We start from the raw sequence: 17695 nt of genomic DNA on the forward strand, positions 1-17695 counted from the left end.
TATCTCTCAGGTTTTTCCTTATTTCTTTGGCTGTAAGTATAATATTTTTCTAATTTCTACATAGTACATTTCTTACAGGAACTATCACACAAAATAATGCAACTACAAAAAGATTGGAAGGCTGATTTCAAGAGATTAAAGAATTAAGTGTGAGCAGATTGGCTATGAGGCAAGTAAGATCAGGGAAAATACTATGTTACAAATGTTTGAAGATTGGAAGGATATGTGAGCAACACATGGCAAAAAACATTTTGAATGCTTGAGAAAATGTGTATTTTGCAGGAGAGGTTTCTTCAGGGAATACTCATTTCCTTCCTTAAACTTATGCCCTATGTTTTGTTTGTTTTGAACATGGAAACCTGGAATTAAAAAAACCTCAAAAACTAAAGTACTGTTAAAGTAATCTTAGTATGTTGCAAGCTGGTGTTATTGCATCCTGCTGTTATTAAGAAGCAGAAGTTATTGAGTCTGAGTTGAACCACTTCATCTAAAGCTTGAAGTTAGGAACTGTGGGATAATGTTCCGGCTTCTGAGGAAAGTTTTGGGTATTTCAGATCAAGCACTTTGTGGCAACTGGCCTACTATGGTATTATGATCTCAAGTGTGGTATCGCTTTCAAGGTGTTTAAATACAGCTAATAAAACAGGGTAATGGAAAGGACAGTTCTGTACTGACCAGCAGTGGCAGCCAAGACTACCCGTGAATCTTCACAGTAGCCACAACAACCTGCAGATCTCAGCTGGGCAAGGAGCACATGAAATAACTGGACACAGATAATGTAAACAAGTGGAAACAGACATGTTGGTCAGATGATTTCCTATTTGTACATTTTTATGGTGACACTGGGCAAAGAATGCTGATCCTCCTCTGAATTCCTTCAGTGAGCTGCTTGACATTGCCTAGATACGCAAGAGGAACACAGAACAAAGAAACGCCTGGAATCACAGAGACATCTGACAATCTTCTTCCCCTTGGAGTGATATATAGCCATTTTAACTGATCATTGAAGAGAACTGTACATAAGGAAGTGTGAAGGAAAAATGCGTACAAAACTTGAGCAGGAGAACTTTGGAGGAAACAAAGGTGGCTGTAATCTTGCACAATAGTGATAGGAATGCATCATGTTCTTTGTCTTCCTTTAGAAAGGTTAAGTAAATAACCACAAATATGTTTGTGATCTCTGCTCCAAGAGAGGAATAGCTGGATTGTGTCCTACACGAGAGTTGCAAGCTGGTCCCCCAGGATCCTACTCCCACTCAGCTTTCAAGGAAGAAAATTTGTCAGGTGGCCCTAATAGATTTTATTATGGATAAAAGTTCTGCTCTTGAAGAGGTTTACTTAATGCCTTTTTTGGGCTCCTGGCCTTTCACCAAGATTTAGAAGAAATAAATACTCCTACAATAGTGGCTAGACCAAAGGACTTTTCTTAGTAGAGCTATTTTGCTTATCCGTTAACCAGGCATAATGTCTGTCAGAGAAGGGGGAAAAAGTGTTCTTTGGGTTGCCTTATCCTACACTGCTACTACCATCACCCAACCAAGGTAAGACTACGTGTAGGTATGAATGGGTACGTGGATGCCCCTAGTTCATTCTTTGGGTCAGTTTTGATTCATTTTAACACATCACTCAATAGAAGAATTCCAGAAGAGTGGTAGATGGAGATTCCCAAAATGGAGGAGACTGGAAGCTTGTCACTTCTGGCAGCACAGCAAAAGCTCTTCTCATTCTGTGGTTCAGCAATTGCAGAACACTGGGTACAGGTGAGGAAAACTGCCTCTTGTTAGTGAAGGTATTGGGGCCTTCATCCACCAAATGTCTGTGCAGAAAAGAGGAGGGTTATAGTTACCAAAGACTGTCCCCTGGGTAGGACAGAGGCTCCCATCTGCTAATCTGACTTGGTGTCGTGGGAGATGTGGAGAACCTGCCAAGGCTTGTCTGGCCCTCTGTTACCCCCAGCTGAACCACAGAAGGATGAGAAGCGCTGAAAAAAAAAGGAAAGCTAAAGAAAACATGGGCCCACTGCTCAGTGGGGCAGGGGACCAAATGAGAGAGGATATGGATAAAGAACAAGACATTGAGTGCCTCATTACCAACCTTACATTACGTTGTTTCTTACTGGTAAGGTCTCTTGTTTGGACTCCTGGTTGTCCGAGTCTTCTAGGAGAGTCCATGGGGAATGTAACATTACCCACAGTAGTGGAAGATGCAGCTAGGGAGTACTTAAGCAGGTTGGACATATAGAATTCTGTGGCATTCTAGGATGGGATGCATCCTTGCATGCAGAGGGAGTTGGCCAATGTTATTGCAAGGCTGTGCTCTGTCATCTTGAGCAGGGGAGGATCCTGGTGGCTACAAAAAAGCAAGCATTGCACCTGTCTTCAAGAAGGACAAAAAGCAGGATGTAGGGAACTACAGACTAATCAGCCTCAGCTCCCTGGAAAAGTTATGGAGCAGATCTTACTCAGAGCTGTTTCCAGGGACATGAAGGATACAATGACTTGGAACAGCTAGCACGGATTTACTGAGCCAAACCAGGACAGGAGATCATGCTTGGTCAACCCTGTTGCCTTCTGCAATGAGATGGCTGGCTGTGTGGATAAAGGGCAGAGCAGTGGATGTTGTGTGACTTTAGCAAGGCCTTTGACGTAGTCTCTTGTGGTATCCCGATAGCCTAACTGTGGAGGGATATAGACTGGAGAAGAGAAAAAAGTGTGTGGAAAATTCCCTGGGCATTTGGACTCAAAGGATGGTAGTAGTGCAAATTCTAGCTGGTGCCACTCAGGGACTGATGCTGGTCTCAATACTGTTTAATGTTCTTATTAACAACATGGATGATGGGATTGAATGTGCTCTCAGCAAGTTGCAGGAAGTACCAAATCAGAATGGTTGATATCTTGAAGGGAAGGGCTGCTATTCAGAGCGAACTAGACAGTTTGGAGAAATGTGCTGACAGAAATCTCATGAAGTTCGACAAAGGCAAATGCAAAGTCTGACATCTTACAGGATAAGCATGTACAGCATCCAGGCTGAGGACTGACTGGCTGGGTAGAAAGCAGTTTTGCAGAAAAGGATGTGGGGATCCTGGCAGACAGCCAGTCGTGTATTGAGTTGTAACAGCAAGGCTGTAGTCAGGAGATCAAGAGAAGTGGTTATTCCCCTCTACCCGGGACATGTGGTACTGCAGCTGCAAGACTGTGTCTGGTTTTGGCATTGAAGGCGAGATCCTATTGCTTTCTACAGCTATCTGGTGGTAGGATGTACAGAAAATGGAGCCAGCCCTTTTCAGTGGATCTGCACAGGAATAACAAGAGGCAACAGGCCAGGAACCTGGGAAACTGACCTGTAGTAAAAAGTACTTTTTCCTACTATCAAGAGCAGTCAAACACTGGAACCGGGACCCTGAAAGATGGTGGAATCTCTGTCATTGGAGACGGTGGAAACTCAGCTGAACGAGCCTCTGAGCAATCTGTTCAACCTGTCCATGCTTTGGGCAGGAGCTTGGACAGGATGAGCTCTGGAAGCCCCTTTCAACCTACATGATTCTGTGATTCTGTTTTAGTAACGATGTTTCACAGACTCCTAACTGCTGCATCTGTAAATGAATAAGTAATAGTAAAACATGCTAACCCTTGGAAAAGTAGTGACATGGGGACCTTAACTTTTTTATTAAAACAAAAATAAGTAAGAAAATGAGCTTTCATTGAAAAAGCAGGGGGGGAGGGCTTATCTTGAAAGCCAAAAGATCTAATAATATGCTTTCAGTTATGAAAAGCCAATTACTTGGATTTTCAGATTTCCTTTGAAGAGCAGCTGCATAGTTATGTTACAGGAATTCATTTAATTCAGTGTTGCTTTGGCCTTTCCTTGATTCAGCAACATACTGCTTTGAAAGACTCCAAGATGACTAATGAAAATAGTGATGCAAAGAGGCAATCTCTAGGTATTTGCAAAGCTTAGATCTGAGGTGCCCTATGAGCGTTGACATTCATGCATGTTCTGATTTATACAGTATTGACAAAGTACTTTGAAGATTAATATGCTCACATTGCTAATTTTATTCTTGTAAGGCCTTTTATAAAGTTGTGGGGTGGTTTTTTTTGCATTGTACTCTTTACCATAACATGTTGCTTGGGTCTTATATTCAGAGATCCATCCTATTTAAAGTACTAGATCATGTAAGAGTGTTTCAGCCTTTAAGCTACCAGGTCTCTGACTACTTAATGGCTGTGGGTTTTTGGGAGGAGGAAGGTTCTGCATCAGACAAAAATCATTTTTTTTTTTTTTTTTGATGGCTGAAAATCTTTTTAGTCTCTTATTTTACTATTATTTGTCATCAATAAGCCTGGATGTTTCCCTTCAGGTGCTTTAACAGTCCTGTTGTGGTTTTGTCTTGATATCTAATGCAGAGAGAGAAAATGGAGGGGCTGTGTTTTTTTTTAATTTGTGCTGTGAATTACTGTGCTGTTCACTGTGTTTCTTCACCAGTGTATTGAGACGTACTGTTACCCTTCTTACTCAGCTGGCAAAAGAAATGGCATCTCATGCAGCTCTGGAAACACAAGTAAACGATGCTACTGAAGCAGCCAAAAAATACATGGCGGAGAATGAAAGGCTACAGGAGGTATCTTTGAGCTTTTTTTTAGTTATTTTCTTATACAGTAAGCAGTTAGTACAAAGTACTCTGGGAATGGTTTGCTGCTAAATAATGTTCCTTCATTTTTTTTCTTCTGGTGGCAAAAGGAAGAGCGATGTTCTTAGAATATGTGATTCAGAATACTGAATACAAATTTCAGTAGCATTCTATTAAGAGGAAACTAAAGTAATCCAAATAAATTAAGTTCTGTCCAGTACAAATTTCACCAAAGTAGTAATGTATTCTTAATATATCTTTCTGAATTTAATCATAGCAAAGTAGAGGGTGACACCGATTTTATTCTTTTTATCCTAAACAGTTGACTGTTTAGGTCAGGGCTATACCAGTCCAGTACAGGAAAGCCTATAATATAGCTGTTCTCCTGCTGGCTATTTCTCCTAAATAGGATTTGCGCCAGTCCTGAAATGTCTTTTCTAGCTTGTAAAATTGGTCTATTGTGTTTATTGTATTTTGTATTCTTGCATCTATTTTTATGGTGGGTCAGCCAATTTCCTAGTACCTTCCTTTCTCAGTAAGGCACTGCCATAGTATTACTGAAGATATTACCAAAAATCTCTTACTTAACATATCTTTGGTCCATTGGTTTTTATTTTTATAAGAAGAATGGAGAAAATTAAGCTATCATTTGTCTGTTGTGGTTCAATATACAGTTGAAACAGGAAGGGAAATCAAGCCAGAAAAGATAATAAAGATAAATGTGTGAAATCTTTCCTCATAATTTGGTTAGTTTGCTGTTGGAAGAGACTGAACTATAAGCTAGAGTGCAGATATCCAGGATATGAAGACTTTTACAGCATTCTTCAGTCTGGCACATTGTCAAAACAAAATTCACTGCAGGTGTGTACAGGTTTCCTTCCACTTTGTCTGGAGCAGTGTCTGTGGCTACCAGCACTGTAATTTTTTTTTTGTATAAAATGATTCCAAAATTTTGGTATTGGGTATTTTGTCAAAATGATCCAGACTCCTTCCCTCAGCAATGGAATTTTTCTCTTTGCTGCACACTGGTACACTTCTTTTTCTTCTCTATCCTGTTGGGATTTGGCCAAAAGTCCTATTTTTGTTCTGCTTTCACATTCTCTTAGCAACACATTCTGTTAGCTGCTTGTAAGTGATAGCCAGAAACTGGAAACTGTATTCCTGTCTGTTTGTGTGTTTGACTGCATAGTTTGCAGAAACAGTGGAAGCCACAGGTACACCCAGCATGCTGTGGCTGGATCTCCATTGTGCTGAGGATGCAAAGTGTTCAGAGGTAGTTTATTTTAACTTCACAGAGATGCTGTGACTTAGGTTCCTCTGTGGCTTGGCCCTGCATTTGTGTTCATTTACTAGTGTGCTTCATTCCACCATGAGAGAGAGGCAAGAGCAATTGCATATAGAGCACTGGCTGTAAGTATAAGTAGTGTAAGTTTACTCTGGTGTGCTAGGTCTGCACTGTCTCATGTTCAGAGGTTCCATGGGGCACAGGACTTCGGATAAAAGTTTACAGAAATAACTACTTGTGTATTAATAGAAGGAGGTGAGCACAAAGTGAAGGAGGCAATCTGTGGCCATTTTCATGACAAATTGACTATGGTTTTGTTACGAGCAGTCAAATGCAATCTCTACTCTTTGGTTAAATAACTTCTGGAAAATTTTCTTCAGCTCTTTTCTTTGCATTGTTCACCAGTCTTTATAAACAGTTCTTTTCCTTCTTCCTAAAGTAATCTTTCCCCTCTGCTCCCACCTGTGCCCAGTAAGCTCTGATATCACCAGTTCACCTAACAACTGTTCATCTCAGTTGTTCTACTTTTCTTTTTCCCATTGTTTACCAGTTCTTTTGCCATTTTCCTAACAGAGATTATGCATGGTTGGATAGTAGAGGCTATATGAGCAAAGGGTCTAATTATTAGGTCTAATCCTTAGCAATTGCCTTAATGATAAGAGCATGCATACGTATAGTAGTGCCAACATTTTTAGAGTGCAGGAAGTATACTGCTCTTGTGTCTAGTACTTACAGGGCTTTTCCTGAATCCTTTCCTAGTGTTTTTTTCTTGAATTTCAGTGGAAATTTAATCTGGATATTGAGATATTCTGGAGATTGAAGAAGTAGCTGCAAACCTACAAGGAGAGATTTGTGATGTATTACATGATTTAAATTGGAATAAATTATTAGAAGAAGTTGCACATAAACATGGCAGTGTTCTGTCGCTTGCAGTGCCAGTGTATATCTTCTGGAAAAGCCATTTATAGCCTAAACAGAAGTTGTGGGCGTGATGCAGAGATGCAAAGTACTCTTACACAGGACATAATGCCATGCTGTTACAAGTATGCCATTACTATCAACTTAAAACATTGAGCATTTTTTATTTTTTTTTAATTTTGGACTTGTTTTTTCTAGAATGACTGATTATCTGCCTGTGTCATGTTGGCATTTTATAAAACCTGTCACTTTGCAAGATCAGGGCTGACATTGGTTGTTTGGCACTAATGTCAGGCTAATGAAAACAAAATTAATTGTAGCAACTGTGGTTTTTAATAGGCTTTGAGTGAAAAAGGAAGCAGTAAAAAGAAAGAGTCAGAGGAAGCAGCTGATGAAAAATTGAAGAAGGAAGTTGAACATTTGAAAGCAGAGCTACAGAAGACATCAAATGGTAAGTATTGCTTAGGACTTACTTGCAATTAAAAAAAAGATTATTTCAACACTAGGTGTCAAATTTATTCTAGGTATAGCATTAATTAACTTCATCAGTTTACAGAACACTTGGCTTGGGGTTTCTTCACATTTGACTAGGAACTGGAAAAACATGCCATTGCCATCTCCATATTTTAGCAAATGTTTTCATTATGAAAATATGTACGGTAATTTGAACACCTTAGTTAAACTGTAATGATTAACAAATTGAACTGATATATTTAAGTGGTGTTGACTCATCTTCATCAATGACATGACCAGGATATGCAAGCAATTGCAGGTTGCTTCTGGTAATCAGATTGATCTTTCATATCATACATATCAGCCTCTCTTCATGTATAAAATGGGGAGGTATGTGGTTGATGTTTTTTCTGTAAAGTAGGGTTTGGTCAGATAGCAGAAAAGTACTTGACTGGTATTCTCAATTTATGTATCTCCTGTAGGAGGGGTGTTAGCTTTTTTAAAAAAATTTTTTTTTTTGGTCTACAAGGAAACATGCCTTGCAATTTGTAATGTAATACTTTTGTTAGCAGCTTCCGTGTTTAAGTCTTAGGTTGTCAAAACTGCTTTCTTGGCAACCCAAATTGAGGTAGAAGCAGATTTTACCTGTTTGGTTTTGTCTTACTGGGATCTGTCAAGGTGTGTAATGCTTATGAACAACTGCTCATCTGAAATCAGTGTTTTTAAGATAACAGTGCCTGTGACCTTGTAAGCATTAATCAGATGTTCAGACTGTAACAAAATACAGATTTACATGGTAGCAGATAGCATGTTGTCATCAAAACATAGCCCTGCTTTCATATTGCATGGCATGCTACAAAGCTGTAAGAATAACAACAAATATTTCATTAATCATTTTTCATTGTCTACTGGGAAGACTAACAAGAACTGTAGAACAGCTGGTTTCAGCTAGGCTTAAAGCAACAAGAATCTTTAAATAGAGTGTCTCATTAGTTCACATTCTCAGGCAGGTTTGATTGTGGGGTTTCCCTCTCCTGCTGTTTTCTTAAAGAAAGGGAGGAAAACTGCCTTTGAAGTGACAGGATCAATGGAAAACTTAAACGCATATGTTTTATTTAAACTAACTGGTGGCATGTAACACTAATATAACGTAAGCTTTTCAGTCAGGAATGCTAGAGAAAGCTAAGGAATAAATAGATTTACCACACGCTGCTTCAGCTGCATTCTCCCTATGGGCTGTTGTCCATCCAAAAGATGTAGAAATTAAGGCATGCTTGAGTCTTTTGTTAGGGGGGAAGTGGGGGAGAGGGTGTTTTTAAGGAATGAATACAAAAATATTTACAACCTTTCCCCTGATGCCATGCCCCTCATGGCTGAAACAGAAAACCCCATGGTTATGTTAATTGCCATTGCCAGCTAGATGGTATTAAGGTATGTCTATCTTGGTTTTTTTGTAAGTTTTCTTATACATTGTTTTGAGCAAACTGATAGCCAGAAAGCTTGAAGTACTTGGTAATAACCACATCTGTAGACACAGCTTTGTATGGAGTACTACGGATTTAATGTGAACTGAATTTACTATTTTATTTTGAAACTTCTGCAACTGAGCAGGTGAATGTTGAGTTTTGTGCTCACTAAGTGAGAGCAATGCATTACACAAAATCAAAGTTGAGATTGAAAAGCTTCTTTTACCTCTTTTTAACAATTTGTTTCATGCCACTGAGCTCACATGACTAAAGTAACCTTTCCTTTGTGTCCACAAAGTCCAATCCATGAAATTTTGGGGGTATTTTGCAGGGGGAAGGAAGTGAAGAGTGTAGGGGGTGTCACCTAGTAATGAAACGAGGCAAAACTAGTATAAAAAGAAAAACTTTACTGGTTTGTTTTTTGGGGGTTTTCTTTTTGTTTGGTTGGTTTTTCAGCTATAGTATCAGTAAGAGTCATAAATGTGGACTTTGTTCTTGTTTGATTGGGGTTTTGGGATTTTTTTGCTGCTTGGATGAAAAAACAAATACAATGTTTTTTTCAGAGAACAGTTTCAAATATCCACTGCTCTGGTCTGGTACATTTGTTAAGCTACTTATGCATGGTGATAGAGTGATGTATTACTTTATAGTAGGCCATGTGTTGAAAGGTGGGTTACCTCAACAGAGTGGCACCCAGGAGGAGTCCTAAATGTAAAACTGCTTCATGTTTAAATAATGCAGTTTAGTATCAGATTAGTGCTGTGACTTCAGGGGAGATCAAGATTTTATGTAAGGTTTTGATCCAGTATTTACAACTTCTGGCAGAGAAAATACTATGTGTCTCCTCTTTCTGAGATTCTCACTGGAATTATAGTGTAGACAGTGATTATTGCAGACTTCAGGAAACCCATCTATAGTTCTTCTACTTTCTACAGGAAAGACACTCTACTTTTTTTTTTTTTTCTGTCAACTGTAAGTGAAATCCTAAGTTAAGAAGACATTTTGCCACCTACTGTGCTCTGGGCAGGTAGGGAGGAAGAATGAAAATACAGGACAAAGAGGCTGAGTAGTGAAACTACTAAAATCTGAGGAAAGGTTGGGAATGAGTGACGAAGATTTCAGCCAAATTTGTTTTCTTTTCAGACTTGACATTCCTATGCCCTTTGCCTTTTTTTGCTTTATTGTGGAAGTGAAGGAGCAGGGGCTAGTTCTTCACTACTTCATTGCAGACCCACATACTGGGGGTTTTATAGGCACCCAGCAGTGGGCCTAGCACTTTCAGAGCCTAAATCCATTTTTAGCATACCTGGACATGTAATAACATGACTCTTTAGAAACCACCTGAGATGGTATTCTATTGATACATTTGTATAATATGAAAAAGGTCTCATTGTACCTAGAAATAAATATATGTACTACTAGGAGCATCCAGGGCAGATGTGAGAATGTTTCTTCTGCTACAGATTACACATATTTCTAACAAAATGTTGATTCAGATAATTAAAGGCTCTCAGTATGGCTGCTGGTCTCAAACCTATAGGAATTTTCTGGGGAAAGAAGAGATGCTATGATACTGTTTCATTTTGATAGTTTTGAAAATTATCCAAAAAGCTGCAACAAAATAAACTACCTGCAACTAGACATGAGGTCAGACTCTGAGAGAAGTTTCATAAATCAGCTGTCCTTACAGCGGTCCTTGGGCTGAGGGCAGGAACAGGACTTCGGGTGCATTAACTTTTTCTCACTCCCAGATCCTGCACTATGGAGATGCTGATGTCTAAAATGTCTGTTTGTTATTACGGGAGCCTTTGGGCAGGAGGGAGACTTCTGCAATGCTGTACTATTTCACCATCTGTTTCAGGTCATTTTTTTGGTGACACTGTCCTAGCATATGGTAAAGGCTACAGCTTCATTTACACAACAGAAATGTGTACAGAACAACTAGTATTGATCAAGTCTTGTTGCAGAAGACACTGGTGGCAGATTCCGGTCCAGCTCGTTGACCACTCACTCTTCTAACAATATTTCATGGCAAATGACATGCACCTAAAGCTTCTACCTGCATCTGATGTAGCACAACAGGCATTGCAGTCCCCAGCACCTGTGTGCAGTTATTGAGTTGTGACCTATTGCATCTTTGAGCTGAGTCTGTAGTACCACACTGGGCCAAAATCAAAAGACCGTTTCTTTGTCTCTGCCATTAGGATTTCACTTTGTGAAATGTGTACTGACTAAAAGTCATTTGAACTTTAGTTCAACGTTTTCTGAAAATACTCTCTATTTTATATATTGTTGTCATAGGCATACAGTGGGGCAGGAGGAAATTCTGATGAAACTTCCCTGCATGCTTTGATGAGGTTTGTTTTGTGTACAGAATGTGTCACGAGTGCTTTTTGTCTCATGGTTGCATAGTGGTGTAGGAGACAGTAAGACAGCAACAATTCTTGTGGAGGGCTGGTTTTGAAATAACTTTTCATTGTTGACCATTCTAGAAAGTATGCATGTACAGATGTGCAACTCACTTAAATGCTGAGATGATTAGGTGTTAGAAAGATATTAAACAATACAGACATTGGGGATACATTTCATAGAACTGTTTCTGCCACGGAGAGTTCAGCTCAGCCTTTGTGTTGCCAGGCAGGCCAGTGCCCTGTATGAAAACAATATTTATGTTGAGCTCCACTGAAGCACTCCAGTTTTTAAAAACAAACAAAAAAACCCCAAATCCTAAACTAGCAGTTTTCTTTTGTTAGCTGGCAATAGGAGATACAAGTTAAAAGAATTGGCCATGGTCTCATGTTATTTAGCCAATGGCAGTGGGAGGTTTAGAAACAAAGTCCATCTTACTGAACCTTGCTTTTTAACTGAGATCATAACCTTGGTGGGAGCCATTGCACAATGTCACATGCAACAAGAGTTGATATTCATATTTGTTGATTCAAAGGGATGGCACTGCATAGAGCAAGAATGGTTTCGTTATACAAGGCTGTTTGTGCCATCTGAAGATGCTGTAACATCCATTTTGTAACAAAATTTCATTTGAGGTTGGGAAAGGTACTTGGAGCAAATTTGTGTGCGTGATTATTTTTTTTTTTTTTTGGCCCTGCCTTCTCTTCTTAAGCTTTATCTGACCATTATATCTTAAGAAGAGAATTCAGAATTAGTATGGAATTACTTGACTGGAGTCGTCTTCCCAGCTTTACAGCATATTTGTTGGCAAAAGTCTTGTCCCGTCAGTGCCTAAATTCTTAAATGTGAATAGCTATTTCTCAACTTAAACTACTAAAAGTCTTTCTTAGTCTTAAACTAGTCTAAATCATTTGGGTTGTAGACTTGTATTGTGAGCAATGCTAATTTAAGTTCCAGATCATTTCCTTAGTAGCAAGCACTGTAAGTCAAGTGACTTGGACCAGGACTAGTAGTTGTGCAGGGAAATGCCCAAAGAATCATTGGTTGCTTTTGTTGCTGTTTGGTTTTGTTTTACTGTTTGGTTCTCCATCCTTCTCTAAATGAGAAGATGATAGAAATGCTACAGCTTCTGGGCTGTGGTAACCTCTTCAGAGCAATTTTATTCCTCATCCTGCTTCGACTTTAGAGGAATCTGAAGTAAACTATCTATCCTGGAACAGGATACAGAGAATGTGGTAAGGGAAGGACAAGTTCTGTACTTCTCCCAGACTGTACGTGTTACATTAGTTTATGGATGTCCAGTCACACAGTAAGTGTAAAGGGATAAGGTTTTCCACAAATGTCCTCTGTTGATATACTGCCCTAAGAATGTTTTGTTGATTTTTCTTTGAAGGGAAGGGGAAGGAATGGAAAAGGATAGCCCACTTCTCACTGTACTGAGGCTGGATTCCAGTTTTGGGACTTACTGACTATTCCTCTTATTAGTTGCATTAACATAGAAGCAGCATTCTCGCCTCCTGCCTGCTCATGCATTTACTTGGTAGGAACAGTCAGCTGTTGGGTTTTGCTGATCCAGCTGTTCTGTCTCCTGTGAGGCAAAGTAACAGGCCAGATGGAAGCCAGAAATAACCGACTGTATTTTGCACACAAAGGATCTTCTGTTTTCTGCTGGATCAGTGTTCGTATGATACAACCCATATGACAAACAGTATACCTGTAGGATCGACTTGGCTGAACTGCAGTGCTCATGCAATGGCAAAATCATTAAGTAGTGATGTCTGGACAGTCTCTGTTGCTTGACAAGAAGACATAGAGAGAAGTTGGTGCGCTGGGGAATTCACGTTGTCAAAGATGTGACACTCCTCTTTATTGTGTGGCCCCAAAAGGAATGAGTCTGGGTTTGGGTTTGTGGTTTTGGTGGTTGGTTTTGGGGTTTTTTTGTCCATAGCCAACACAGGGAGAAAGGACAATCTGTTCTTTGCTTTTTCTTCTTCTAGGGTTAGGTGAGGTATTCCTGTCATACATCTGTTGTGATCAAAACATTGAAACAATGCAGTGGCTTGTTTGCTTTCTTGGTTTGCAGATACTTTTAGATATTTTGTTCATGTTTTAAAGATACAGTAGTTTTTAGTTGCAACTAAAGTACAATGCTGCTGCTTGTAGACAGCTAAATAGTATTAAATCAATAACATTGAGTTACAACTTCTTCAGAAATGAGATACTGTTTTTACTATAGCTAACTATGTACAAGAATGTCTAAACAAAGGCAAAATTTAGCTTTCTAATTAGAAGATTCTTTAAGAAGCAAAATGACATATACATATGGTTTTTTGTGCAACTTAAAATTCAGAAACTTATCAAATTGTCACAAGTTTATTTTAGAGTGATTTCCAAACTTTACTGTTTAAAACATTCAACAGTAGCAAGATCAGAGAGAGAGTAAATGCAGTGGGGTTTGACTTGTCAGATGTGTAGAAATCATAATTATTCCAAATACCAAAACCTTTAGAAAATGTTTTTGTATTGATGCTGTCAAGAATGTGTTAATGGATGAAGGATATCTGTGTAAGAGTATGAAAATGAAAGAAAGGATGAAGGAAGTAAAAAGATGGGGGTGAATTTTTGACCATGTTGGAATCCATAGACAAGTGTAATTAACTTCAGTAGACCAGAATTTCAGGTTAGGTAGAAGTCCTATTACTGGAAAACCACTTGCAGACTTTTAAAATAAGAATGATTTTGAATCTATGCATTCAAATTAATTAATTTAAAAAAGCACAAATGCTGGGGGAGGGAGTCTTCCTTTTTTGCATGTAGGAGAGTGGTGAAATCTCTTGTGTCCTGGTATTTCGGGAGCTAGCACTCAAGGAGAAACATGGTTTACACCAGAGTGCTTGTAGCTAGGTGATTAACAAAAACCACCTCTAGCTCCTCATCTTTTGAGAACAGGCTCTTACAGAGGTGCTGCAATTCTTGAGTGTCTTGGAGGTCTCTGTGCAAGAACAGTCTGTCTCAGGGAGCTCACAGTTGAAGGATAGATCCACATTTTTGGAACAAGGAAAATTGCAAATGTTTCTTTTTTTATTTGTACCCTTGAGATTTCTTTTTTAAATATGGCTATGTGAGGCAGCCTTATAGGTCATTAACAATGTTTCTCTGCTTTAGCATGAATAAATCAAGTTTTAGGGTATGCCTGTGCTGCTATAGCAGAGAAAAATAAAGATACCTGAGATACCTATAGCAGAGGAATATAAAAATGTCTAAATGAATGCTTACGTAACAACTTAGGGGTGATGGCTTTATGAAACTTTATGCTGATTTACCCTGCATTGTAGATTAGCCCCTATCAAGTCCTGGGCTGTTCTGTACTGCAGCATAGACATACTCGCAGTTTATTGCTGTTGAGATTGTGAGTAGAGTAATAATTACTTTTCTCATGTTAAAAACCTGTTCACAGTTGTCTGTCCTACCACCACGATTTCTGCCTTCTCATCCATAAAGTGATGTTTCTAATGAATTAACTCATGCATGGTAAAATATCTAACAGGGTGAAAAGGAGGTATCTCTGCTCCTATAATAATGTATTATCTCTTGCTCTTTTTCACCCACATTTTGTAGATGGCCTCAGTTGCTTTGCTAAAATTCTGCCCACTGTTTGAGTTCCATCTTTGTTTTAAGAGAGCTGACAGGTTTGAAGTTTGGTTTTTTTTTTCCTAGAACTGTGTTCTGCAATGTGACAGAACACTGTAGTCACCACTCATCACCTCTGTCAACAGTTTATTGGTCTTGCCCTTAGATTTCTTGCAGCGCCTTCCTGTTCCTTGTGCTGCTCATCCTGAATACAAGTCATTCTCTTTCCCCTGTTCCTGTGCATCTCTTCCTGTGTCCATCTGTGTTGCTCCGTTTTAAATTCAAGCTTTTTTAGAGGAAGGACTGTCTCGTGCAGTGGAGCCCTAATATGTAATGAGGGCTCTGAGGAACTGCAGGAATACAAGTAACTAAATAACTAAACTAAAAAGTAACTAAAACACTAATTCTGATATTTTACAGCTCTCCACAAGGCAAATAATGAAGTCACTGCAGTTAAAAAGCAGTCTGAAAGCCTTAAAAAAGAATATGATCACCTGATGTACGAATATGAACGGCTTCAGGTATGTGGTTCTGGATCGGTATATGAGCACAATTATCTGAAATTGTACCAGCAAAATTCTGCATGTTGGGTATTTATTATGCAAGAGAATTTATCAAAATCTTTAGTATGGCGTAAAGTTATAATGGTCAGCACTCCTTAAACTTCATCAGGATAGTAGAATTTTGTTTTTCAAGGACCGGACAGCAAAGCTATTAGCATTTTCTTTTTTGCCCTTCAGGTGACAAACCTCAGGTCATGTTAGACTTGATTTTGCTGTCACTTGGGAAATAAGATTCAGATAGTTTTGCATGTGATGATCAAACTAAAATCTTGTAAGAAACCGATAGTAGAGTGTGTGTGTGTGTGGTATATACATCACTTATAAGAGTAGTTTTATTTTGTTTACTCTTGAAACATACTGTTGCAATACTGGCTTATAAATATTGCAATACTGTTGATACACAAGAACAAACAAACAAAAAAAAAAACCCAAAACCACCAAACCAACAAAAACAACACACAGTGTAGGCTAAAAACAGGCTGCTATAAAAACTCAAACTGAAGTACAAAATAAAAAAAAAACACCACACAGCAAGCAAAAGCTGAATTAGCAGTTTGATTGGGTTTGCATATGTGTATGGCTATAATACCTATAATATATACAGTAATTATTTCTGGTAGAACTGAGAGCCTTGCTTGTTCTTTAAGTTGTCTGACATGTGTTTGTATGTTCCACACCTAACATCTGTCTTAGAATTCTACCAAAATTCAATAAAAATGAAAGTTAGTCTGTTTACAAGTAGTGGTCTTGGGAGAAAATAAATGATTGATGTTAAAATTAATGTTAAAACTTGCTTTTCAAGAAGAGCTTTTTGTTGGTCCTGCATTAATAAAATAAATTTAAAAAGGCAAATTTGAGCTGGTTATAATCTTTTTCCTGTACTCTGTGAAACCATTTACTGATTCCCAACCTCACCTGATACTCTTACAAAGGTTGCTCAACTGATCTGTGTTCAAATTGAGACCACCATGCATGTCCTGTCTTTGTTGTGCTTCCCTGTGTAATGAGCCGTAGTAGTCCTACTGCATTTCTAACAGTCTTGTGGTCTAGAACACACGTCCTTACAGTTTTCTGCGTTTAGCTCTGAATGGAAAGAACAGAAGGTACTGAGCACACAGTCGATGCAGCTCCTAAGGTTAAATCAGTTGATAACAGAAAACATTTTCTGCTGGGTTTGCTGCACAGTTCAGCTGTAATGTGAACGAGGAGCAGAAGTCGGCTGTTACTCTCTTAGGATCAGAAGTGCACGTGTTATGTGGGGTAGTATTGTTGGGACTACAACTTTGAAGGGTGTATAATGAACAAATTGGGTATGACTGCAGAGGAGCACAATGTGACATGTGGAGTCAATGGTTTCTGATCTTGCCAAATATAAAAAATTATTTTTAATCTCTCTCTTAGGACAGTTTAAATGAAGCAGAAGACAAGAAAGACCTGTAGGTACATCTAAGATGGATGGCATCGGTACAGTTGCTTCAATGAGAAAAGCTTTGTGCTGTTCAGGCTCCTGATGCATATCTGAAACAAAACTTGATTTTTCTGAAAAGCACATGCACTGCAGGTTACTATTCAGATTCCTTTAATATGTCTTGGTTGCCAAAATATTCCGTGTTGCAAATAGAATGTTAAGTGGCTCTACTCAATTTACGATGGAGTTTGTCACTGCTCTTGTGAGGAGAAACTCTAAAATCTTTCAATTCCATCTGGAGCAACTTGACTGTTCTCCAAGCTTTTGCCTTCCAGAATGGTAACAGATCACGCACCATTTGCTTGTAGCATTTGAGCGAGATTGTGTATCACGCTATGTCATAAAAACACAATAACCTAAATCTCCTTTGCAACACCTGTTTGGAGTCTTCAAAAATTCGGTTACCAGTGGGTTGTAGAAGGCTGAAAGATTTTTCATCAGCCATTCCACTTCAGTGGAAAAATGAATGACAATCAATCTAAGGAAAATAAAGGAAAACTCCATTTCTAAATCCATCTCACTAGCCTATGACTTTCACTTAGCCACGTGGATGAGTGTATTTTAACAATATTTTGCATGCCACTGGTTTATTTTTCTTTAATAAATTGGGTTATTTCCATTTTAATAACCAAAGTTTTGGGTTAGTTGGTATTAACGTTCTGTATTTTTACACTGTTTACATCTGTTTACTCTGTATGTGCCACCTAACTTCTTTTGCCTTGTTAAGTAAAAATTCTTTTTAAATGTAGATAGTTGGGTTTGTTTTGTTTTGTTTTCATGGATACAGTACCTCGAATAAATGTGCACTGTTTTGCATAAGCCCTTATTGGCATTCAGAAAGTTGTTCTGAGTTTCTTTTTTGTTAGTTGGTTC

General features: G+C 38.6%; 1 protein-coding gene across 1 annotated transcript in view; it reads left to right on the plus strand.

Moving 5' to 3' along the window:
• Positions 1–16794, plus strand: part of BCAP29 (B-cell receptor-associated protein 29) — a 22687-nt gene extending 5893 nt beyond the window's left edge. Inside the window, exons 3-7 of the mRNA XM_009703076.1 lie at positions 1–32; positions 4486–4621; positions 7173–7284; positions 15212–15312; positions 16756–16794. The exon at positions 1–32 is cut by the window's left edge and continues 110 nt beyond it. Of these exons, the coding sequence (XP_009701378.1) occupies positions 1–32; positions 4486–4621; positions 7173–7284; positions 15212–15312; positions 16756–16794 (420 nt within the window). The remainder of the gene's footprint in view (positions 33–4485; positions 4622–7172; positions 7285–15211; positions 15313–16755) is intronic.
• The last annotated feature ends 901 nt before the right edge of the window (positions 16795–17695 follow it).

This window comes from Cariama cristata, unplaced genomic scaffold (assembly GCF_000690535.1).
Source record: "Cariama cristata isolate BGI_N322 unplaced genomic scaffold, ASM69053v1 scaffold24736, whole genome shotgun sequence".
Classification (NCBI taxonomy): Eukaryota; Metazoa; Chordata; class Aves; order Cariamiformes; family Cariamidae; genus Cariama; species Cariama cristata.